At 31.4% G+C, this 26,669-nt stretch overlaps 1 protein-coding gene across 2 annotated transcripts in view; it reads left to right on the plus strand.

Moving 5' to 3' along the window:
• Positions 1 to 26,669, plus strand: part of LOC143255853 (ankyrin repeat domain-containing protein 17-like) — a 90,925-nt gene that overhangs the window by 50,209 nt on the left and 14,047 nt on the right. For both annotated transcript variants that reach the window (XM_076512180.1, XM_076512179.1), the window contains 14 exons: positions 3,289 to 3,480; positions 4,585 to 4,694; positions 5,655 to 5,870; positions 6,368 to 6,517; positions 8,215 to 8,314; positions 9,659 to 11,314; positions 13,827 to 14,449; positions 14,779 to 14,921; positions 15,488 to 15,701; positions 16,396 to 16,571; positions 20,511 to 20,572; positions 21,344 to 21,540; positions 23,676 to 23,873; positions 25,554 to 25,743. In XM_076512180.1, the coding sequence (XP_076368295.1) occupies positions 3,289 to 3,480; positions 4,585 to 4,694; positions 5,655 to 5,870; positions 6,368 to 6,517; positions 8,215 to 8,314; positions 9,659 to 11,314; positions 13,827 to 14,449; positions 14,779 to 14,921; positions 15,488 to 15,701; positions 16,396 to 16,571; positions 20,511 to 20,572; positions 21,344 to 21,540; positions 23,676 to 23,873; positions 25,554 to 25,743 (4,227 nt within the window). The remainder of the gene's footprint in view (positions 1 to 3,288; positions 3,481 to 4,584; positions 4,695 to 5,654; positions 5,871 to 6,367; positions 6,518 to 8,214; positions 8,315 to 9,658; positions 11,315 to 13,826; positions 14,450 to 14,778; positions 14,922 to 15,487; positions 15,702 to 16,395; positions 16,572 to 20,510; positions 20,573 to 21,343; positions 21,541 to 23,675; positions 23,874 to 25,553; positions 25,744 to 26,669) is intronic.

Below are 26,669 nucleotides of genomic sequence, written 5' to 3' on the forward strand. Positions count from 1 at the left end.
ATCTGATGATGCAACCTTTTTCTACTTGTTTAGTTTTAATAGGTTTCTTTACCACTAACTTTTAATATAGTATGTATATCTTCACAACATATGGCAGACTGTTTTTCTTTCTAGAATGTCTTCAAATTGTAACATGAAACAACATTCATTTATCTTAATTAGCTTTAAACTTGTGACGTTACACATTTAGTTATTCTAAAATTTAATTGTTTTATTGGCTCTTTGAACCCCGTGTACCATTATTAGTTGGAAATCACTTGGGAAATGGCCCAGCATGGCCAGGTGGGTTAAGGCATTTGACTCGTAATCTGAGGGTTGCAGGTTCAAATCCCTGTTGCACCAAACATCCTTGCCCTTTCAGCTGTGGGAGCATTATAATGTGATGGGCAATCCCACTATTTGTTGGCAAAAGAGTAGCCCAAGAGTTGGCAGTGAGTGGTGATGACTAGCTGCCTTCCCTCTAGTCTGACACTGCTAAATTAGGGATGGCTAGTAGCCCTCGAGTATCTTTGAGCAAAATTCAAAAACAAAACAAACAAAACACTTGGGAAACTTGTAGCTGACATTACCTTATCAAATTATCTTATCCACAAGCTACCCAGAGCTGTCTGCTTGCATGCATTGTGAAACATTTTTTTTAATTGTTACTCTTGTTTATGTTACCTGATCTAACCTTAACTAATCTAAAGAGGGTTCTATTTTTACAGTTTAGTTATTTTTATAACAGTAAATAAATAATAAACATGAAAAACAAGAAATGTACTTATCTAGATTTTTTTTAGTATCAACTATTGATCATATTTTATCCTATTTTCTTAAAATTATTGATAGTAATGTGCTAAATTAAATGATGAACCAAATAACATAGAATAAGAACATATAAAAAGCAGACAGTTTCCCCTAACTATCACAATTTATCTGACTCGGATGAACTTGTACATTATCTTTCCTGTTGGAACAAATCTTGATAATTCTCCATTCAGAAAACAATGTAATATAATACATAATTTGATAGAGGAAAAACACTGTCTTTCTTTTAGTTATAGATAATATATTAAGAGAGAGAGAACTATTAACAAATCCTGAAAGAGATGTGACAAGTGTTTGTGGTATGATTTTTTATTTGATGGCCCTGTAACCAGAAAAGATTGAAGGTCACAAAAATTATGGTTTATCTGAGCAATGCTGATTTTGCAGTGACTAATTTGTTAAATTGTGTACTTATTTGAGTGGGTAGTAAATGGAGAAAGAGGGGCTGTCTAGAGAAAATGTCACATTTTTTGCACTAGGAAAAATTCAGGAATTTTTCAAATATTGCATCATAAAATTAAGAACTTTAACTTGTATATTATTAAATTACACATTGATAGCTACAATTGTGTGCTCTTCTAATTGATGTAGCATAAACAAAAAATAGGTTAATAAATTTTGAATGTATGTCACTAAAACATTGTGGCATGCAATAAATGGTGCTCTGGCAGAAATAAATTTTGAGGATTCATTAAAAGTTGATACTCAGTATTTTGTAATCCTCTCTCAGGGGCTATTTTTTTCTCTTTGAAATAATTTTTAACATCTCAGCTCTCTCAGAGACACATAAAGCAACATTTGGCTTGTCCACTCTGCAGGCCTAGCTGGAGTGCCATGACTTTCAGATTACCAAATATGTTTTACCTGTGGTGATCATATTTGATGGCCTCAACTATAATATCCATACTCTGATTGGTTTCTTTCATTTTCATAGCACGAGCAGCAGGTATCAATGGCTTATTGTTCTCATTGTCCAAAAGTACAGCTTTCAGACAAACATTAGAGGAGTAGATAAAACAGTTTTTGTATTTGAGTATGATGTTCAGTACCTTATTCTTCAATTACTGTATCAGCAGTTGTAGAGAAACATGGTATTTTATTTTGCATACTGTAATGAGAAGCAAGATTTTGATGGCAATTCTGGGAAATTGAAACTTTTGTTCCTTGAGCTAATAAATTCTGTCACTGTAAACAATAGTGAAGAAGTTCCACATACTGATTTGATAGAGACAAGTCATTTAGATCTTCTTGTGTGATCAGACATGCCATGGGAATAAATTATTGAAGAAGAGGATGAAGGTGATACATTGTCTTTTTTGCAGAATAATTCTTCTCAGATTTATGGTTGGTGTAGGAGTGGAAGACCTTCTCCGTGAGGTTTCATTGCAGATGCAGTATCCATACATTTAATGTATTATTTAGTTTTATCTGAATATGCAGAAACATTTGCTCTTCAAAAAAAACTGTCAGTTAGATGATCTTTGGGCTCATGCTCTATCATGGGAACTGTGGATGACATATTTGCTCTCTTCTTATGCAGCCAGTTTCTCAAACCAGATGTGCAAACTTTACAACGTGCAGCTGGAGACCAATGTTTTTTGGTTTTTTTTTGCAGTAATTTTACACAATATTGGACGTAAACTACCTACATTTTGTGTGCGATATTATTCCTTTGCAAAATTGTAATATAATTTTCTATAAGTTTAGGAAAGACTGTTTGGATGATTTTTTCATTTTTTGGGCTTTACGTGACTTTGGAGGCAGCCAGCATTTTGGATGATTTTCTAAAAAGATATAAAATAATTTGTGTTTACAGAACTAGAGCTTAAAGGATTTTAGAAAAAGTTTTGCAAAATTTTGTTATATTGTGGGTATGATGTGAGAAAGATCAAACTTTGTTTTCACTGTGTGTGGAACAAGGCAAAGTGACCAACTGAGTGAGAGAGAGCCCTCTGACTCCACCTCTTTTATGCTCAGTTGGAGGACTTTACATATCTTGTAACAAAGTGAGCACATGCAGTGCAGGTGAGCATGGGAATGAAACAAAAGTGGTGCAATTCACTACAGTGATATTGAGAACAAATAACATGTGAACAACATATTTGATATTTTTCTTCAGTACAGTATATCTGTTTTAAAATTATCAAAGATGTATGTCTTTTGCTCATTAAACTGCTGAAGTAAACTTAACTTCACAGCATAAATATACTGTACCAAATTGATTGTGTGGTTTTACATTGTACTGTTAAAATATCACAATAACTCAAAATTTGGAGGTGTTGAACAAATTTTGACGACAGTTTTGAAATCAGTATGGTCAAATTACCGAGAACCACTTGAATTTTCTCCAGTAGCATATTTTTTTGTCGTCCAGTTAAACTGACCTAATTATGGATAATCAAGATCAGGTTTATGTGTATAAAACCTTCTCTAAAGAAACACTTTTTTTTATTAATATTAGTGATTTTTATTTTGTAGGTGCTGACATAAATGCTCAGACTGAGGAAACACAAGAAACAGCCCTCACTCTGGCTTGTTGTGGAGGATTTTTGGAAGTTGCAGAATTCCTTATCAAAGCTGGAGCTGATATTGAGTTAGGAGCAAGCACACCACTCATGGAAGCAGCTCAAGAAGGGCATTTAGAACTTGTTCGATATCTTATTAATGCAGGTTGGGGAGATTAATTGCTTAAAACCCATGCACAACATACTCATATATATATATATATATATATATATATATATATCTGAAATGTGCAAAGTCTGGCTGAGACTCATACTTTGTAATTGGTAAACTTTACACTTAGGAAGAGTGTTGAACTTTCAGTTTTATTTATTTTGTTTTTGTTAAAATATTAAAATTATATATGTTGAATGATACTAAGTCAATGTTAAGGATTGTACAGTGACTTACCACAACAAATATGATTTATGAGTGAACATAAATTTTTTTCAATTTATGCTTTGGTGTGTTATCATAGCAATGAGTTGACCAAGAATTAATTTTTGCATTTCACATGTGATTTTATGTATGTATGTATGTATGTATGTTTTTTGTAATAACATGCACATATCAGTAATAGAATACAGTATAAATTATGTTGGTGGTTGAGAACATGCAGATTGAACAATTTGTGTTTTCAAATAAATTCTTTTTCCAGAAGATGTCAATGTTTAATTGAAATAGATGTTAATTTATATTCCTTTTTTAATTTGCAAACACACTGAATTTTTTAATTTTCAAGTTACATTGATACCTATACCAAATTAGTCCTTCCCTTTTGTGATCAGAAACTAAGTTAAACAACAATGAAGATGATAAATTTTGAAATTTTTGTCTATGAATTATATAGTTTTAATAAATATTGCATAGCTTTAGGATGGATATAGTGGATTGATATTATTTTATTTTTGTTTTTTATGTAAAAAACAGATGGATAAATTTTACTAAGTGAAACAGTAGTTTGACAATTGAGAGAGACGAGTTTTTATTAGTAGCACCTAACTTGTTTTGGAAGAGACTGAAAAAATTTACTGCTTGTTTATATATCTAGCATTTTAATATTATTTGGTGGTTATTCTACAAAGAATGATAAATTCAAATACGTATTGTGGGTGTGAAGATTTGGAACGTACATGGTTGAAAGATAATCTCTTACATACTTGTTCAGATTTATGTTTTCAGTGGCATTATTTTTTTTAATAGGAGTAAATTATTTTAATTAAGAAAATAAACATACTTTGAAACTGAAGGATTTTTTTAATGTTTGGGTAGGAGCCAATGTCAATGCCCAGACAGGAACAGGAGACACTGCTCTGACATATGCTTGTGAAAATGGACACACAGATGTGGCCGATTTGCTTTTGCAAGCTGGAGCTGAATTGGTAATTTTTTATTTTAAACTTTTGATTTTATTTACTGCCTTTGATATTTCCTTTTTTCTATGTTTGTTCTGCTTCTTTTTACCATAACTGTTATTTAATACTGTTTGACTCTTAACCATTTTGCATTGGGCTTGATATAATGTACAATAATTGAGATACAAATTTACACACATTAAGTAGAAGTACTATAATTTTTGATGCAATATGTGTATTTTCACTATATTTGGCAGCCTTTAAGTAAATATTTCAAGTTTTTGCACACACAAAAAAAAATGGATTTTTTTTAATGAAATATTTTTACTAACAATTTGTTTGTGAAAATAGCAAGTCTGTTTAGTTACTAGTACGAGTGGGAAGTAATTTTATGTTATAATTAAAAAAGCTGTTCTTTTTTTCCAAAAATCACAAATATTCTTTGTGTAATTTCTAAAACTTCCTAAATACATTTCAAACATTTATTTTCAGTAAGACTTATAATTTTTCTGTTATTTTCTGTAACATGTCTATCTAGGATCTGTAAATTTGACTGACCTCATAAAGAATTAGAAAATGAATATAAATCATGCTTTTTTCTTGTGCTAGAATGACTACAGATAAAAATACAAAAATGCAAATGTTTAATCTAAGTAGTTTAAGTCTCATAACATTGACGCAGTGCATGTGCATTCATGTTACCTTATCCAGTAATATAAAACTGACATTATGGGATCATGGCTATGCTCTAACAGTGACAGTCGAATCACATTATTTTTTCATTTTTTTATATACAGAAAGTAAGAATACCAACTAGTATTAGGTGATCTGTGGAGTTAGAATGAAGAAGTTATAATTCAAACATTAAATTCATAATGTACATATGTCACAGAAACAGAAAGAGAGGTTCTGTAAATCTTGCAGTTGTTTTTATTATTTTAATGTATTATAATTTAACATGAATATGCATTCTTTTTTCACTTTCAGGAACATGAATCTGAGGGAGGAAGAACACCTCTGATGAAAGCAGCTCGAGCAGGTCGTTTGTGTACTGTCCGCTTTCTGATCACCAAGGGAGTAAATGTTAACAAGCAGACAACAAATAATGATCATACTCCACTTTCATTGGCTTGTGCTGGTGGCAACTTGGAAGTTGTGGAACTTCTTCTTAGTAATGGAGCTGATCCAACTCATAAACTCAAGGTGAACTTTTACATTTATTGGGGCTTCACTTAGAAACTAGGCAAAAATTCTGTTAAAAATATCAGCATTAAGATAATAGTATAAATTCATTTCTTGCTTTAGTTCAATGAATTCTAATGTACCGAAACAAATAATGGCAAAAATTGTATTGGAGTTTTATATATTTTGTATGGTGTTGGTATTTTTTGTGAATAAAACCTGTACGTTTATAATAAGAGTGAATTACAAGGATCAACTGAAAATATGACACCTCTTAAGATACTGATCTTGGATATAAATGAAAAGTGTTTTAGTGTATTTTTTAAATCTTAAGATTTCTTGCTGTTAAAACTGAAATAGTTTTGGTTCTTATCTCAGAGCTAACTTCAAATTGAAAACGTTTTACATCTCATTATTTTATCATTATCTATTTTTGACTGATTTGTTTGTGTAATTGTTTTCTTAAGAGCCAAATTTTGAAATTAAGTTGAATTTAAAATGATTTAAATTATTTACAGGATAACTCTACAATGTTGATTGAGGCTGCCAAAGGAGGCCATACGACTGTTGTTCAACTGTTATTAGATTATCCTGGTGATCTCCTATCTTCACCACCTCCTCCTCCTGACCTATCTCAATTAACAACTACAGGCTTGGACCTTGCAGAGGTAAATTGTTTTTAGTCTTGTCAGGTGCCAATCTTTTTGAGACCCCAAAAACATTATTCATTACCTCAAGACACTGAATATGCTAATGCAAAGAAAAAAAATTATTTGTTCATGTTGTTATTTTCCAAGTAAGATATTACTAGAAAGTTATTTGTTTTTTATAATAATATTTACCATTGAAGCTGACTGAAGTATAAGTTTTTAAGGTTTATTTGTTTTCATTGGATAAAAACTTTTATGGACTGCAAATGTACATTGAGTTAAGAATGAAACTTTGAACTGCTTGGCAAAAGTGTAACAAGCCAAGCATAATGACTGGTAGGGCATAACATATAAAGGACAGTTTGGTTGAGAATAACAGCTCCTGAAAATTGCAGATTGATATTTGAAACAAAGATAGATTGAAACGATGAAGAAAACAGCTGTAGATGAGAACTCAGATGTAAGAAGTTTGTATGATGTCATCACAGTTTAATTATTGTTTGGGTTGTATGGAACCCTTTCCTTATTGCTTTGTGTTTTATTTGAAGAAGAGCAAAGTCCATATTTGGATGAGTTTGAGAGTTTAGAAGAACTTTCAGTTTCCATATTTTTCAGTGTTGTACAGTGTTGAGAATTTGATGATAAGACTGGTGTTTTGAACATGTTCACTGAGGCTACTTTTATTAGATACAATATGGTAGTTAAGCAAGTTATATTAACTTCATTCTGTTATTTTAAATAATACTCTTCCAGGGTAAGTTATTTTAGAGAATACCATTCATATGTGTTTCTCTACAAGTCTGGTTTTTAACTTTTGCAATGTTTTGAGAGTTTTACTGGTTCTGGAATAAATTTCTTGTTATATTGGATTTTTTACTTACTGTTTTTGCAGCAAATCATAAGATGGTGATTTACTATTTGTGTGAAATTATAATAGTGTAGAATCATTTTAGAGGGTGAATGTATGAAAATGCTAAGATAGTCTCTGGCCTGAGATAATTTGTCAAGACAATTTTGGAGTTTTTGCATTGTAAAAGAGAGAGTTCATGATTCCACTTTTAGTACAGAAAGAGTGGTTAGATGCAAAGTGTAAGTAATGAACATGTAGTGTATGTGGTTTTTCTTAAACTATGATCAAGACATGAATGATCCTTTTAATAGAGGAAAATATCTAAGAAATAAAGCATAAAATTTATCTTAAGATTTCATGGTGAACTGAATTTTCTGATGCAAAAATTGTTCTGTATCAGGATATCGTTAAAAATATATGGACTACAAATGTGCCATCAGCATACATTTTCCATAATTATCATTTCAAAGAGGCTATTTTTGTTTTGAAAATGTCCATTTTCATTAAAGATGGAGAAACAGAAAAGTAAATGGGAGTGGCTTTGAGCATAGTTTTGATCATACATTTGTTTAAAGGCTTATTCTCACTATTCCATTATAATAGTAGGTGCAGTTTGTTTGTATTAATTATGATTAATCATTTACTCTTGCTTCAATGTTTTGATAGTCAAATGAGAATAAAATGCTAGTTATTTTAAAATGGTTGATACATTTATGGTGTCTGAAATTTGTAAATATTATATTATTAGGGGGGGTAATATTTTTACATTAATTCTTTCTTTATCACAACTACGCTGTTTTGAAATTTATTTTATTTTTGCTAATACCATGTTTGATGTATAAGTAAGTATTGTGCAATATTTTAGGCTCCTCGTGTTCCACCTCATGGACTTCAGGTTATGTCACCTCAAGAAATGGACCAGGCTATATCTGCTGGTCAGTCTTACCTTACTAGTGTCCAGTCTGGTAAGTTGAATTGTGTAATTAATATATATATTAATCAGGAATTGATTTAAAAAAAACGTTTTAGGAAAACTGTACCTTTATTTATTTACTTTTTATTTTAGTTTGTGTAATAAAAATTGATAGGCTGATATTATTTACCATTTAATTGATTAAAGTACCTCTAATTGCAGCACCAGGTATGTATGTATTTAGCTGTATTATAAGACATACTAAATTCCAGGTAAAGAGGGAAAAAATGTAGATCTTCTACACCAAAGGGTATTCAAATATAGCAGTTTAAAGGTTGCTACTATTGATATTCAGTAACAAAAATTGTTCATGTTCTCATACAAATGTTAAAGAACAAAAGATGCACATATTTGCTTAACAGACAGTCTATAATTTCCTGCTAATACCAAATTCCATTAGTCAGCTTATTTTTGATATGAAGCTTTTGCATATTATGGAGATAAAATGTTAAGAATTGCATTCCAAGAAATATTTTTGGTATGCTTATGTAGGTTTAGACTAAATCTTAAGTAATTTTCAATGTTCTGAATTTGAGCAGAAGAATTTAGTTCTTGTTTTCAAAATACAATCCAAATTTGAGTTGTTTTATGTATATATCTAGTATAAAGCAACTTAAAGAATTGCTTTTTCTCTGACATATTCAGCCCTATTTTTATGATTGTTTGTAACATTGTCATTATGAACAGCTTTCAAGAAGAAATTTGGTTGCAGTTGAGTAGTGCTGAGTTACAAGGTATTGTAATATGCTAATTAAAGAGACCCACAGTGGTGCAGTGATATGTTTGCAGACTTGCAATGTCAGAATCCTGGTTTCGATACCTGTGGTGGGTAGAGCACAGCCCATTGTGTTGCTTTGTGCTTGATCTTAAACAAACAGACAAAATAAAAACTAACTGAGGATTTAGATGTTCCTGTAAATTTTTTTTTAGCAAAATATTTTAAATTGGGAATAATTTTACTTCAGATCAGATGTAATAATTTTTTATGTGGTTCAGAAACAGCCCCATTACAAATCAGTGTTTAGAACTGGTGTGTAAATTTACAAAAATCCAAGCTTAAAAATAGTTCTATAAATTGGGAGCTAACATATATTTTGTCCTTCAAGTAGATTTTTAGAATTTTTTTTTATGAAGGTGAATGATTAGGTGCTACTACACATACATATGAGAACTTATTAATTTTTGTTTGCAGAATAAAAAAAAAAATTGAATATGAAAATACTTTGACATATTAAGGAAAGAATGTGAATAATATAAAACATGTAAAGAAAAATTAATTAAGCTTTGATAATTTAATTTTTGAATGACTTACAAAATTTGTCCTTCCTTCTTGTAGTTCCTCGGATACCTGAACCTCTGCAAATGAAAGATGCCTTACAGAGTAGTGCCATGCTGGCTAATGCCAAGCAAAATATGCAAAAGTCAGTGCAGAGGAAGTTGGCAATGTCACGAGGCATCGAGGCCCCCTCTTCCTTGCCTGGGGATACCCAGGTTTTACAGCGGACACACTCCAAGAACAAAGCATGTGCAGCCGCTCAGACCACTTCTGTGAACATTCAGGCAGAGGTTACTAGTCAGAAGCCCATGCAGGAGGGTAATGGGGCAGGTCTTGGAGGAGGGGGCGCTGATATTGGGGAAGACAAGGATCTTAAACCTTGTGAAAAACTTGAAGCCTGCATCAACACCATGATGAAGAAAGCTGAAAGATTGAATCCTAGCCGAGAGGAACAAATAATTCAGAAGCAGCAAATCCTGGAAGAACTGCAACGTGTTGAAAGAGAGCTTCAGGAGAAAGCCCAAGCTCAACTCTACCTAAGTGCTCAGCAGCAACAACAACATCATCTTCAAGCTCTAGCTGCTGCTTCCCAAACAGTTTCTACAGTTACCAGTGCTGGCACCCTTCCACCCAACTCCAACCATGGTCAGCAGGTACTTTTGACCAACACTACACTTCTAGACATGGGGCCACTCCCTACCCCTGTAATTCCTGACCTTTCTGGAAGCCTCCTTAGTTTAAAATCTGCTGCACATCATCTTCCTACCCCTGCAACCCTTCAAACATTACATTCACAACAATTGTATCAACAGCCTCCTGTTCAAAATAAATCAGTTAACCTATCAACCTCTGTTTCTGAACATGTCAAAGGTAGAGTTACCAAACAAGTCTCCAAACAGACAAAAAATAATGTCCTCAAACAGCAACAACAGTCTCCCACACAACTTCAGACACATCACTTAGCAGGTAAGAGTCTGGTTCATACTGAAGAAGTGGAGAAAATGAATCTTAGAAATGTAGCAATATCTGATCCCCAGCACTTGTTACAGCAAGCTTCTCAGCAGCATTTCATGCTATCAGATTTTTCTCAGAACTTGACTTTGAGAAGCAACCTTCCTGAAGGTGCTCCTGATACACTTATCCCAACTGCTGGTGGTAGCATTAGGTTTACTATGGATGCAACCCAGACTCATGCAGTTCCCATTATAGATCCGGTTGCTGTCAGTCAAGCTTTAGCACTTCAACACCAGCAATTACAACAGCAACAACTTCAGCAACAGCAGCAACAACTTATGCAACATGAAAACAAGAGGCAACAGTTAGGAGAGAAACAGATGAAATCACTGAAAACTAAAAATTCTAAATCGCAACAAACTCAACAAGTGGCTCAGCATCTAAATCACCAGCAGCTTTTCTTACAGCAGCAACAACAAACTCAAGTCAATACCAGGTCTGCCTTGTCCTCAACACCAGAATCACCTCTTTCATTAGTCAGTAACCTTTCTCTGGATACAGCTAGCATCCTCACATTAGGAGGTGTGGGGTCTCCTTCATTTCCAGTCTCCCTAGCTGTATCAGCAGCAAACCTTCCCTCAGCAGGTAGCATAAGCTCTGCTTGTGGTCCTGCATTTGCACCCAGTTTCTCACTTGAAGATGGTTTAATGGTGGCAGCCCCTGCAAGAACTCTGCATGATACCTTGGGAGATATCATGACAAGTAAGTAAAGGAATTTAGAGTTTTTTACAGTTATTACAAGTTTCTTTCATGTTGTTCTCATCACTGATGAAATTAAGGTGAGAACATATTTTTTTAATAACACAAAATTGATGAAAAAAGGAAACTTTTGCATGCATATATATTGGGAAGACCCTTATATAAGAAACCATTAATCTTGTTATTTTTAGGGTGATTAAATACATGTGTATTACCTTGGTGTGCTAAGTCATTTTTAAGTGATTTAAAGTTCTGTGTAAATTACATAATAAATACATACAAACATTTAAGAATACAATATGTTTATAACTTTCATGTTCTGATATTTACTGTAGAATTACCATAAAGGGTGTTTATGAGACATCACTTAGTGAATTTGGGTATCATGTGTCCAGTTTTTTTTTGCTCATTTTATATTATAAGAATGTCTTTTGGTTTCTGTAAAAGCCATAAAAGCAAAATGCCTATGTTTGCAAATGGATGCTTGAAGTTAAATTATAAATGAAATACTGTTTGATAAATACACCAATAAAAAGTAAAAATGCAAAAAACAGAAAAAACATTAAAAATATATGAAACAAGAAACCCTCACCAGCAGTTTAATAGAAGCTATCAAGAAAAAAGACATGATATTAATTAAGTATTAATTGCACAGGGTCTTTCACAGAGTAGTTATAGCACTTCTAAATGATGTAGGCTATCAAAGGTTGTCATGCTTGCAAAATGTGAGAAAAATAAATCTTGAAGAGCTTCACCATGTCATTAGTAATCAAATAAGTTCTTAAAAACTGAACTCTGTTTTATTTGCATTTGTAGAATTTCTATGAAATACAAATGGACAGTGGTTAGTTAAAGTGGAGTTTTTTGTACAAATGAAGTGTATTTTCACACACACACACACACACAAAAAGACAAAGTATGTTAATTGTTTTAAACCCATACTTTACATTAGAAAAACTATGCGATGAATGTTTTTTGGTTGGACACTGGACTAAAAGACCACAGTTTCCCTGAATATAAAACAGTAGAGCTACAGGAACATACACAAGTATATCTCAACAATGCTGTAACACAGCAGTGTACTATTAATAATGCATTTTAAAGAGTATCAGAAATCATGGGTTGCAGATAATACCTTTGTTAAAACTGCACATCTGGAGTTGAGTGTATTCATATGGAAAATAACTTGGATCCAAGTGAATCAATCATTTCTGAATGACACACAGTTGACAGTGCATAATAAAGTCATCATTTAATTTGAGAATTATGGTCAAGCTTTTCCCCTGTCTTCCTATCATTTTACACACCCAGAGATTATTTTTAGCTTGAACCTATGCCTGAAGATCTTTAACATGTATGATGTAAATCAAGGTGTTAGTAAAGCACTACTTTGTAATTAGCATGTTTCAAATAAAATTGGAAATTGTCTGTTGTTTGAGATGGCATTGTGATAGAAAATTTCTGCAACTGCTCTTTCATTACAAGTAATGATAAAGTTGTGGATAATTTTGTCAGTGAGATCATATTCAATGCTTCAGTTATTCTCTTATATGGTCTGGTTGCTAATTCTTATCTTTTGTCAGAGTAATCATGTGAAGCCAGATCAACTGACAGGAATGTGCAAGAGAACATTAAGTAGAAAAGTTATTTGTGAATGGGTCACAGAAGAAAGCATTGATTTTTTGAGAATGGGACATTTGTTTTCTGAAAGAAGGTTTTTGGTTCACTACACGCAGTGTTTAGAGAATTCTTCTGTTTTGGATTCTGTGATAGTTCTGTTTTTTTTACAAACCTCTTGTAAACTCTCCTGAACAGCTAAAACAATTAAACACCAATACTGCAAAAACAATGTTGAATTTTAAAATGCATCTACTACTTGTTTTTTCACTTTCATTTTATTTCAAATGGCTACTTTTGGTTTCCAAGACATTTCTGGTAAAACAAAGATTTTTGTCAGAGCTGTATCTAATAATTATTCATTTGTAACTTGCATCAAACAAAATTACAGTGATATAAGTCTTAAAATCATCAGATTTGTATGAAATACTCCAGCTTACCACATTTAACTTTTTTGCATTTAAAATTTTTTCTGTACTGTTAAACTTCTACTAGCATATGAATTGCACAAAAATGTAGACAGAAATAGTGCTTATATTGTAGTTAATTTTCTAATTAGTGCCACAGTTTCATATGCATTTCTATTGAAAATGAATGAAATCTTCAGTTCTTTACATTGAGTGTAGTAAACAGGCAGGTACATAAAATTATTCAGTGTAATACAATGTGTGGACTTTATGTGATGAACAGTATACAGACAAGTTGGTTATGTTGGAGTAAATACATTGAAACTGGCTTAAAGTACTAATTAAATAAATCACATTGCATGTCAATAGTCAAGTTTTCCCTAAAACCATAGAATTGTATTAATCGTGATATTTTGTTTTGCCCAGCAAAATGTTTAACACTAATATTGTGAGAAATGAAGATTGATTTTGTATGATGTTTTTATCCTTAGGTCCTACAACTCAACTAGCTGGAACTCAGGTTGCATTAGGTCACCAAGCTTCTCTGCAGACTCATTGTTTAGATCCCACTTTGGCCACTTCTGGTGCTACTGTAGCTGTGAATATGGGGATGGGACTAACCATGGCCTCACTTCCAGCAGGAAGTACTCCATCTACCTCTCTACACTTACCTTTTCATGCATTAAATCCAACAGTAAGTTCTGCTGTTCCCAACATTGGTCCAGTTGTTGCCTCTACCACCAATATTGTTCCCACTCATCATCACTCACAACTGAGTCAACCTGTTACACCAACTGCAGTAGCCAATGCCCAAGCCCAACCTCCTCTGTTTGCACCACTTGACCTTGACTCTCAGACTGACAGCAACCATGACACTGCACTAACTCTAGCTTGTGCAGGTGGTCATGAGGAACTCACTAGTCTTCTGCTTCAAAGAGGAGCCAATATGGAGCACAGAGATAAAAAAGGCTTTACTCCACTCATGTTAGCAGCCACAGCAGGACATGCAGGAGTCGTAGAAATCCTTATCAATCATGGAAGTGATATAGAAGCTCAATCAGAGCGTACCAAAGATACTCCTCTTTCCTTAGCTTGTTCTGGAGGTCGATTTGAGGTGTGTATTAATATGCTTCAAAGTTTTAGGTATCAGATGAATACAACTCTGATTATACGGTCAATTTTTTTCAGCTTTAAAAATTAATCTTTCAAAATTTCATCATAATTAAACATGAACACATTTAATTATTGCTGCAATAATTTTTTAAGTTATTAATTAATTATACTATCTTCTCTCTCATTTTTATAATGATATATAAGTAGTAGTAAACAGAAAATTCACAAACAAACTTTGTAAAAATAAATATATCTTACTTTTAACTGTAAATGACTTAAATTTTTCTGCCATTTAAAATTTTATTTTGTTTTGTGATTTGTACTGATAAGGTGGTGGAGATTTTGTTAGCACGAGGAGCTAACAAGGAACACAGGAATGTGTCGGACTATACACCTCTTAGCCTAGCTGCTTCTGGTGGATATGTAAACATTATCAAACTTCTTTTAAATCAGGGTGCTGAGATTAACTCAAGGTGAGTATATTATAAAGGCAGACACTCTCACACACATGCATTAATTGTGTGATACATATATTTTTGTGGACTTAGTTGTTATATTTCTTTTTTCTTATTTTGGTTTTTAAGCAAACATTTTTGATAGTGCATGTTTCTAACCATTTTGGGTAGGTAACTTAAAATATTTTAATTTAATTTTACACAATTTTGAGTATGATTTTTCTTAAGATTTACACATATAAAAATATTTTAAGAATTTTGTGATTATTTTTACCTATCAGTTGCTGTTTTGTATCTATGGACAATTTGATGTAAATGTTTTTTAAAGTGCAAATGAATTTGTGGGTAAAAAACAGCAACCAAAGTTACATTGGAAAAGCCTAGACCTTGTTGTGCATTATTCTAGGAAAAAAAATTACTGCTGTATTTATAAAGATACACATTTCACTTTTTTAAGCTTTTATCTTTATACACACATAAATACATTTTAATTTGTCTCTTACATGATGTTAATATAAATACTCAATTTTATGTATTTTTTTTTTCCTTAAGAAATATTTACTGTTATTTCTTTTTTTCTGTAGGACGGGAAGCAAGTTAGGAATCTCTCCTTTGATGTTAGCGGCAATGAATGGGCACACGGCTGCAGTTAGATTGCTTCTAGATAATGGAAGTGATATTAATGCTCAGATTGAGACCAATCGTAACACCGCACTAACTTTAGCATGTTTTCAAGGGCGCCATGAAGTAGTCAGTCTATTACTAGATAGAAAAGCCAATGTAGAGCATCGAGCAAAGGTGTGAAGATGAGTTTTGTGTGGATTTATAGTTTCACATATTATTTAGTTACTAGATGGAAAAATTTGCACTTTCTTTATTAAATCATATATTCAACATAAGACATGGAAAGTTATTTTGTATCTGATAGAAGTATTTATTAAATACCTCATTATTACAAATTATTAACTAGTATGTGATCAGCATACTATATCAGTAAGGAGCAAAATATACATAAATGTTAACAATTGTGTAAAAACTGTTATGTTAAAATGTTATATTTACTCTAGTATCTGTAGGAAATAGTAAAACATCAAATCTAATACACTGAATTAATATTGGAAAACATTTTTGTTTGCAGTTTGTAGCTTGTTAAATTCATTGCATATTAATATAATAATATTGAGACCAAAATAAATGTAATTTTAATTGCTTTCTTATGTCTTATGCATTAATTACCAAAAAATGTAAGAACTATTCCTTGAATTATTTTATTCATTACTTGCATAATTTTTAAGGAAAAGATATTGCTTGATATACTAATCTTTATGTTTCTTGGTTGGGTAATGTTAATCTACAGATTTACATTAAAATCAGGAGTTCAGTTCTCCTCGGTGGACACAGCAGATGTAGCCAGATGTGGCTTTGCTATTAAAAAACACTTGCACTTATCCATAATAATAATGGATATACTTTTTTTTTATTATTGTAACAGACTGGACTGACACCATTAATGGAAGCAGCTTCTGGTGGCTACGTAGAAGTTGGTCGTGTCCTGCTTGACAAAGGTGCTGATGTTAATGCACCACCTGTTCCATCATCTAGAGATACTGCTTTGACCATAGCTGCTGACAAGGGCCACTATCGTTTTGTTGAACTTCTCTTATCAAGGTAGGATTAACATTTCTCTCAAAACAGATGGTTTCTATCAAAAGTTGTAATTTCTTATGATGACTGAAATATGATTATTTTGTAAAAACCATAGAGAAATGGGAAAAAAAAAATGACTTTGTACTTAATTATATTGAAGTATTGAACTGCTATTTGATAAAAGTTAAGGTTGCTTTTATTTATACTGTATTTTTAGAACTAAACTGCTCTAGCATAAATGTTTCTTAAAGCTATTTAGATCATAAAAAGAAAATAAAGGTTAAGTACTGAAGTCAGAAAGAGCGAGAAAAAAAGACTATTATGATAATGAAATTAGCAGAAATTAATGGAATATCATTTTCAAACCTGATTTTTAAAAAAAACATCCTCAAGGGAATTAAAAATTTACATAATTGCAGTGTTATAATTATGAATAAATAAATATTTGAAATTAAATAAAACATATTATATTAAAAAAGTAAGTCACAAGTTTTGAATGGCTCCAGCCAGTCATTATTATAATAATACACGACTACAGTATTGACTGTTTTACTAGAGAATGATTTGATAAACTGATAATTTTTTCTAGTTTCACATAAACTCTTTACAATTTTTCATCATTGCAACATCATCTTCAGTGAATCAAATTTATAGAAAGTATTGGTGGTTTTGTTGGTTCTACTACAAAATGAAAACAGTTCTTTAGTTATGGATACATTACTGTTACTTGGAAGTGACAGTAATAAATTTTTGAATTAGTAAGCCAGTGTAATGTATGTATGAATATTTATGTATATGTATGTGAGTCCTGCTCACATACATGTGTTTGCAGAATCATCTTAAAACTTATAAATTATTTCGTTGTTCCAAATCATTTAAGTTTGAAGAACATATGGGAATTGATAGCATTTATGTGTTTGTGGCATACAGTGTTATAACAGTAAATTAAACAATTTTAATGAAATGGCAAGGTTTTAATAACTATGTGAAAGTGACCAAATCTGTAATCCATTGATTGAGAAAGCTTTATGAACGTGATGTTCAAAAGGCAGTTCTTTTAAAATTAATGTTCTGCACAGTATTAATTTTTGTGATCTAAGATGAACACAGATTTATAGAGAAATTATAATAGTATTTTTGCTTTGTAACAAATGTTTCAAGTAAGTGGTAAATTGATTTTTATAATACTAAAATATAAGTTAGGTCATTCCATGTCAGATCATCCAGATTTTGGAAACTTTTGGTGACCCTCTCAGAATGCCTTGAACAAATTGACACATGCTCATCTACCCATATAATGAAAAATTGCCAAAGATTGGATCAATATCTCTAAGAGTTTGATTTACAGCCCTGTAAAATATAATAATTTTTTTTTTATTTTTGGCGAATTAATTATCGGGCAACTTTGGCTGCTTAAAGCTGCAAGAGTAATGGCGGTAGAAGGCTGACATTTGCTACACTGACTGAATTAATCTCACAGAATTAAAAATGGTCTCAAACCAAGTTTATCTTTCTTAGGATTTGCATAGTGAGGTGAGACTGTAAAATCACCTAAAAACCCAAAATCGTAAAAAACATTGGTTTATTTAATAACCCACAGCTCTATGACTTAATATGATACAAAGCTGAATTTTGTTTTCAAATTTCCTATAACATATCAGTTGATAAATCAGCCATTGTTGTAAGTAAATGTCTGTTAGATCTCCTGTAAAAAAATGTTAGTTGCATGCAACTTTTTATGATTTAGCTAAAAATAGCCCTACTTCAGGCCACAGTTTGACCATGTCACCAGTTATTCAGCCTTTTTAGATTTGTACCATATATTCTTACATTTCTGAATATGATCTACAAAAAAAATCAGGATGGAGTTCAACCTATTTTTTGAGTTATAATTTTTTAAAATTATCCTCGAACCATATGTTGTTTACTTGAAAAAAACCTTCAATTCAGGTGTGTTACTGTGTGCAAATATATCCATACAACTTTGAAATAATTTATGAATCCCATTGAAATATTCTAATCAGCCTTTACCATATATTCTTACATCTCTGAACATGATCTTCAAAAAAATCAAGGTTGTAAAAAATAATAAATTATCAAATTTTAAGTGTCTCTGATATGTACCATTGGGCAAAGGACCACATTCAGTTCTTTCTTGTCAATCAGGAATCAGTCCTGCAGAATTGTGTAAAGTTTGATCTACTTGAGAATTATGAAAAATGCAAAACTGTAGCAGGTATTAGGTCACATCACAGCTTTATTCTACCAACAAATTGTATATGAGAAGGCTATCAGATGATGATGTGTACACAGTTGTAATTGTTGGTAGTAGCAGTGAAAGTGATGCTGCAGGATCTCAAATAGGGTCTATTGATAACAATGACAATTATCAGCCAAGGAAATATGTGGCATGCATATATGATCATGAATGGTATGTGTGAAACATAAAAGATAATCAGATAAACATTCCAATGTGTTGGTGTCATTTATGAAGAAATCAAGAAACGAACTGTTCTCGTGGCCTGCAAGGTCACATAAAGATGAAAGCTGGATTCCTTTCCAACATATTCTTTATCTGATAAGTGCACCTACCATGCAAGGCAGTAGTGCTCGCCACTATGTTCTAAGTCAGAGTTATCTCAACATAATCAAACTTGAAATTCAGAAATTTATTCAAGGTGTCTGAACAAAGCAATGTTTATTTGATGTTGTTAAGGCTAATTTATCACCAAAGCAGTGTTTGAAACATTTCATTGTGACAAATATTGCACTTTGTTGTGACTATAATCTTTCTCAGTTATCCCCTGTTGTAACACTGTGCTTTTTGTCTGATTTACCTTTGTAATTATTATATTATGAATCTAAAACTCAGCCATATCTGCATAACTGTAATACATATACAATATATTTGCATTGCAATGTGATCTAACTAGTAATGCCAATAAACTTGTTCGGAAATGAATTAATTCTTTCTTGTTTCTTACAACTTCATTCTTTAACATTGTAAAAGGCTGGTTAGAATATTTCAGTGGGATTCATAAACTTCTCACAGGTGTTTTTAAAAAATTGTATGGATATATTTGCACACAGTAACATACCTGTACTGAAATTTTGTTTAAATAAAAAACTATGGTCAGAGGATATTTTAAAAATTTATAACTCAAAAAGTAGGTTGAACTCCATCCTGATTTTTTTTTAGATCATATTCAGAGATGTAAGAATATATGGTAAAAGTCTGAAAAGGCTGAATAACTGGTGACATAGTCAAACTGTGGCCTGAAGTAGGGCTATTTTTAGCTATGTCATAAAAAGTTGCATGCAGCTAAATTTTTTTACAGGAGCTCTAACAGACTTTTAATTACAACAATTACTGATTTGTTAACTGATATGTTATAGAAAATTAGAAAACAAAATTCAGCTTTGTATCATATTAACAAATGATTATGATTTTGGATTTTCAGGTGATTTATTGCCTCACTGTGCAAATTCTAAGAAAGGTAAACTAGGTTTGAGATCATTTTTGAATTATGTGAGATTAATTCAGTCAGTTTAGCAAATTTCAGCCTTCTACCGCCATTACTCTTGCAGCTTTAAGCAGCCAAAGTTGCTCGAAAATGAATTCTCAAAAAATAAAAAAATATTAACTAAACTTTACAGGGCTGTAAATCAGAAACTATTAGAGATATTGATCTAATCTTTGGCAATTTTTCATTATGTGGGTAGATGAGCACATGTGAATTTTTTCAAGACATTCTTTTGAGGTCGCCTGCAGCCCCCTGGATGAGTTGACATGTAATGACCCAGTTTTGATACCTGCATGTTGCCCACAGAGCAGCTTTGCATTTAAACTCATTCAAGTTTTCTACATTATGATGAAACTGTGTGTGGATCATATTTCAGAATCAAAATAGATATCAAAAGTGCTTTGAAACTTTGTATATATAAAAGTTTTCTTTTCAGGGGAGCTTCTGTTGATGTGAAGAATAAAAAAGGCAATTCTCCATTATGGCTAGCAGCAAATGGTTAGCATAGTCTTCTTTGATTTTTTCATGCTTATACCAATGTATACATACTTCTTTTCTTTTGTAGCAGGTTTTAATGGTTCTTCAAACAATTTTTCCACCCAGAGACATGCTAAACAGATTACTTGCAAAGGCTTGTAAATGTTGCCTTGAAATAGATAGAAATGTTAAAGTTACAATGCTTTATGTGTATTTTTATAAAGGACTTTTCTACCTGCATAGAAAATACAAGTACTTATTCAAATAACAAGGCTGTGTGAAAATGCATTGAATTTGAACTTTTGTATTGCGGTGTAGTAATGTGATACTTTGGTATTGTCATGCATACATGTCTTCTTTCTGTGACACTGCCAGGGGCAGTAAAAAATATATTTGAAGTTTTAGATAATAAACAGATGGATATATATGTATATATATTGTGTCTAAAAGTGAGTGTTACTGTGATAATAGTTTATAAATGTGTCAATGAAAGAGTAAAGTCATTGCCATTTATTGATTTTAATCATTTTAGTATGCTTAAACATGTCTTATTTCTGTTTTAATATATAACTGTGTTGGTAATTTCATGCATTGGTGTATTTCTTCTAGTTTTGTGAGCATTTTCTTTCATGGTCTTTGTTTAATCATTAATATTAACTACTTGGCATTAAGTATTGAATAAGCTATAATTGCTAGTTAATTTACTTTCATTAACACTGAATATGTGAAACTGTTAAAATTTATAACATTCTTGCAACAAAGAACTGAAAATATTTAATTTTATTTTTACAGGTGGACATCTAGACGTTGTCCAGCTTTTGGTCAATGCTGGTGCTGACATTGACAGCCAAGACAATCGTAAGGTATCCTGTTTAATGGCTGCATTTAGAAGAGGCCATGTAAAAGTAGTGAAATGGATGGTAAAGCATGTTTCCCAATACCCTTCAGACCATGAGATGAAAAAGTTCATTAGTACATTAAGTGATAAGGTTAGTAAAATCTGGCTCTGTATCTTGACTATACATTTGATTTTTTACCCAGAATGTTGTTTTTGTAACGTAGCACTTCATAAGTTCATCAGGAATGTGTCTTGATGTGGCAATTTATTTGACTCTTTTCAAGGTGCATTTTCTCTAATGAGATCCATATTTATGTAGGTTTCTCATCAGTTACATGAAAACACAGTTCATATATGATCAGTAAACTTATATTTACTGTTAGTAATCTAATTTTAAAAACAAGAATTCAATATGCATACCAAAGAGTTTGTTTCTTACAATCAAAATGTTATTAAACTACTTTATTGTTTGTTATGCCAGTTGTATAAAGGTTTAGCTAATAATCCATATCTTAATAATATATAAATTTTGAGTTTCAATTTTAGAATGCAATATATTTTAAAAAAATCCCAAATTTCCCCTAGTGTCACTCACACCTGACACATTTTTTTGGTTATTTTGTCTTTATTTTTATTCACCTTTCAGAAACTACAAAATTTTACACTATAACATCATCATTGTTCAGACAAAGGTATCAAGTAGAAAATCAGGCCCCTCCTTTCACATTCTGTTTTTCAGGATTTATTAATAGTTCTCTCTTATGTTTAATTATATATATATTACCTTTAACCACGAGGAAGTAAGGGTTTTTGTTTATTAGATGACTTAATGTATATTGTTATGTTCTGAATTCAGAATAGTCAATTTCACTTCTGATTCAACTTTGGTTCCCACAGGAATTGAAACAACTAGCTTGGATGCATTTGTAATGTTTTTGGTTGCATTGTTAGAAAATTGTTTTTGTTGGAGGAAATTGTCTGCTTTTTTATATAATATGTCTGTGTTCTTTGGTGCATTATTACTGTTAGTTTGAAATAAATTGGCTTAAATTTCACTGACAGTTAACAACAACAAAAAAAAAAATTTGGGTAAATACTTTATTTCTTGTTTTTCATGTTTATTTTTTATAAAAATAACTAAAATGTAAAAACAGATTTTTTTTGTAAATTTAGGTTAGATTAGCTCATAATAATAATGACATACTGAAAATATTTCAGAAGGCACGTGCACATAAGCAGCTTGGAGTAGCTCGTGTAATATAAACTGAGAGCATAATGTGAGCTAAATGTCCTCCAAGTGTTTTACAGTTTACAAAGGTGTGAATAGTAGATAGATTCAGGTCAAAGGGCAATAAAACAAACTTAATTATAAGTAGTTGTATAATGTTAAAAGCTTAAAGCTGCTTAGGATAAATGGATACACTTTCATATTATATTTGAAGTTATTCTAGAAAGAAAAAAAGAGTAATTTAGATTTTTCTTTTTTTTGTTGGTTACAAGGTCAGTCAATTTGACTGTCTTTTTATATTAGGGTAGAAAAAATAACATAAAATATAATATTACTGAAAGCAAACATTTGAAATGTATATACATGGTTGTAGAGATTATACAAATGAAATTGTAGATTTTGAGATTAATAGTAGTATTTTTATTCTTAACATGAATATCACTTTGCCCATGGACTATTCAAAACAAATACTCAATATATTTCAAGGACAGGCCTTTTTTAGTTCATTAAAAATACTTCACTAAAAATATGCTTGTTTTTTGTACATGAAAGGATTATAATGTTTACCAAGAAACAGCCAATTTTCATGAAGGTATATACACTATAAAAATATACACAATATACACAAAAATTGAGTAGTATCCAATCTATGAAAACTATACAAGTACAAAAAGATCATGTGGTAGGTCAAATTGACCAAGTCTGTGTGAAGAAGGTTAACTAGAAATAGTATTTAAACTTTGTAACATTTTAGATATCTTTTTGGTGAAACAATTGGTTCAATGTACGAATATTCTGGAAGTTGGAAAACTCTTGCCCATATATATTTTCTTTCATTTTTGCACTGTTTATTAATCCTTCAATGGATACACTGAATATATTTGTATTTACTGAAAGTGACCAAGACATGGCAAAGTAGTTGTTTGTCTTTTTTTTTTTAATTTACTATGTTTTGTACAATGTAGTTATGAATTTGGAAGAGAGAACGAGAAATAAGTACATAACACAGTATATTTCATTACGTGTTAGTTCTATTAACTATGCTCTGTGATATGCAGGAGCTACACAAAAAGTGTGCCCAAGCCATGGAAAGTATCAAAACAGCTAAGGACAGACAAGAAGCAGAAGCAAACAAAAATGCTACTATTCTGTTAGAAGAACTAGATAAAGAGCGTTCTAGGGAAGAAAATCGAAAAGCAGCTGCAGCCCGTAGAAGAGAAAAGAAAAGAAAGAAGAAGAAAGAAAGACAAGAACAGGTAATATGATAAGATGAAATGGAAATGTGAGTTTGGTGTGATATATTAGGAAAGAATGGTAGGTTAAAAGGGCTTATGATTACTGAATAAAAAATTTCTCACTACTAAAGAGAGCATGTGCAATTATTTGAAGAGGTAGTCAGTTTAAGCCAAGTTAGATTTAGTTTTCCCATCAGCTCTATATTCCCCAGAAATCCCTGCAATTTTAAGCTTGTTCTTAGTACTTCCATCCTTAGACATGGATGGAGGTTATGTTTTCACTGTATGTGTGTTAGCAAAATTTCTCAAAATTGGATGAATGGATTTTGATGAAAATTGATGTACATTTAGCCTGTGACTTAACTTAGAAGTGATTAGTTTTAACAAGAGTCAACATCACAGCAAGGTCACAGAAATTAAAAAAATATATATCTATTTTTTGGCTGAAATAAAGTTTTAATGAAAGGGTAAACCTATGTTTCAGTGAAGTAAAACTGATAAGGTGTGTGAGAGATTTTTTTCCCGTAATTTTGATTTGAAATTATTTTAATCAGAAACCTCAAATTTGAATCTAAAATGATTATGAATTTGAACTTATTTAAATTTGATAATACATGTATTTGAACACTGGTCAGTAAGTTGACTAACAATATTTCAAACTAAATTTGCAAAGTTTTTCATAGAGATAAGACTGTTGAATATCCTGCTGTACATTTACAATGTTTCTTACATGTGTACTTTTTGTAACACACAATTAATCCTCTAGTTTTCATCACTGGATGAAGATTAATAGGTTGTAGCATTTTGTATTACCTGTTTGTAATTTGTGCACATTAAATATTTCATTACTACTTTGTTATAATAAATTACATCTGTTAAAATACACTAAGGCATCTGAAGCTATGCAAGCCAGCTTTTCTTAAAGACAAACAATTTTTTTACAGTTGGCACTAGTGTGGTATTATTGCAAGTGTTAGATGCATGTATTAGGTTATCCATATGTATGCCTTTGTCACTATTTTTTGAGAACTCTTCTTCTGTGCCCATGAGAGTAGAAATAAGAGTTAACATGTACAAAGGAAAGTTTTTCTCATTTCTTTACTGAATAATGTAAATTTTATCTTTGCCCTATGCTTTAGACAAGTGTTCTACATTTTGACCCTGTCATAAATGAATTCCATTATATTTGGCTATGTTTGTTGCCTAGAACCTAACAGCAGTGTGCAAATGTTTTTACATTAGAATTGTTAGTACTAATGGAGGTAATTGAAAACTTAGAGCTTCAAAAGTTTCTGATGTACAAGTGTTTAATATTTCCTAGTTTTAGTTGTTATTAAGCATAGTTTTATCCATTTGTAATTCAGTTATTGAAACCATGTGTTATTTACTCTTATTAATTTTGAAATGTGTGAATACTTGCATTTTCCAAAGTTGGAAACACCCAGTGGGCATTATGAACTAGTCTAATTCTTGCATGAATATAAACTGTTGAATGCACTAAAACATGGAAGTATGTAAATGAAAATGTGCTTAATCAGTTTATAAGATTTCATCATATTATTTTTTTAATGAAATATAAAGAAACTACTAGCATTATTCAAGTTTTGATGTTGATTCACTGTTATTTTATTTCAAGTGTCATGACCTTATTTTATAAAGGGTTATCCAAGAATTTTGTGCATCCTACTTTCTCTGTCATAGTTAAGAGCTGCCAGTGCTGTTACAACTGAAGAAAAGAAACTTGAGGAACAGTTAAACAAAGAAGTGACATTGAAGCATCTTAAACCTCAAAGTAGTCAGTCAGATGGAGAAGATGATTTTGAGGATGATGATGATGATGACAGTGAAGATGAAGATGGAGAAGTACTGAATAGAGTTATTGTAGTGACAGGTAAAAGTTATGTGAATTGAATTTAGAAACAAGTTTAAATGATTTTTTAAACTTCTATTTTTCATGAAGTCATCCCATCACAATGTGTTTTGTTAAGTGCTAAATGCAAAGGTGTAGGAAACTATTTTCAGGGCTTGTACTCTTTTTTTGTTTTTTAATAGCTATACTTTTATCAGTTTTTTGTTTGTTTTTCACTGTTGTTTATTTTATTATCACAATCTTTATCATAGCATCCACTTTTTTTTAGTAATAATATTATTGTCATATCAGGTAAACTTACCTGAACATCTTGTTGCCATTTTTATGATTTGAAATTGGAGCAGAAAATGGTTATTTTTCACAAAATACCCAACTTGTTGAGATATCTTGCTTTCATTTACTGTTCTCTAAACCTAACTAAATGTATCTGGTGTTTTGATACAGAAGAAGGTTTTTGTAGTTATCAAATATATATATATATATATATATATATAAAATGTTTTGAAGGATTAAAGAAACTGTAAAAAAATATTCAGATTTGCAAGTTCTTTGTCAGTCTTGCAGGTTTTTAAAAATAGTTACTCATACTATTTACAGTAGTTAATTGTTACCATTTGAAGTTTTTCTGTGCTAGTAGTTGGATTGGTGATTAGTATGCTATGCTTGCATCCAATGGGTTGCAGGTTTTAACTGTATCATTGAACATTTTTCTACTTTTAGATGTGTGGTTGTTGTGCAGTGGTCAGTACTGTTCTTCATTAATTATAGTAGCCCAAAGTTGATAATGAATGGTGGTGTTTAGCTGCTTTCTTTCTAGTTTGTTATTTTTAAATTAGAAATGACTATTTCAGATAGCCCTTTAGTGGCTTTTGAAGTGAGAACAGCAGCTACTTGGTTTTTTGTGTGTCTTTTCAGATTTTAGTTTTGTTATTCAAAAGCAAGAAACC

This window comes from Tachypleus tridentatus, chromosome 7 (assembly GCF_004210375.1).
Source record: "Tachypleus tridentatus isolate NWPU-2018 chromosome 7, ASM421037v1, whole genome shotgun sequence".
NCBI lineage: Eukaryota > Metazoa > Arthropoda > Merostomata > Xiphosura > Limulidae > Tachypleus > Tachypleus tridentatus.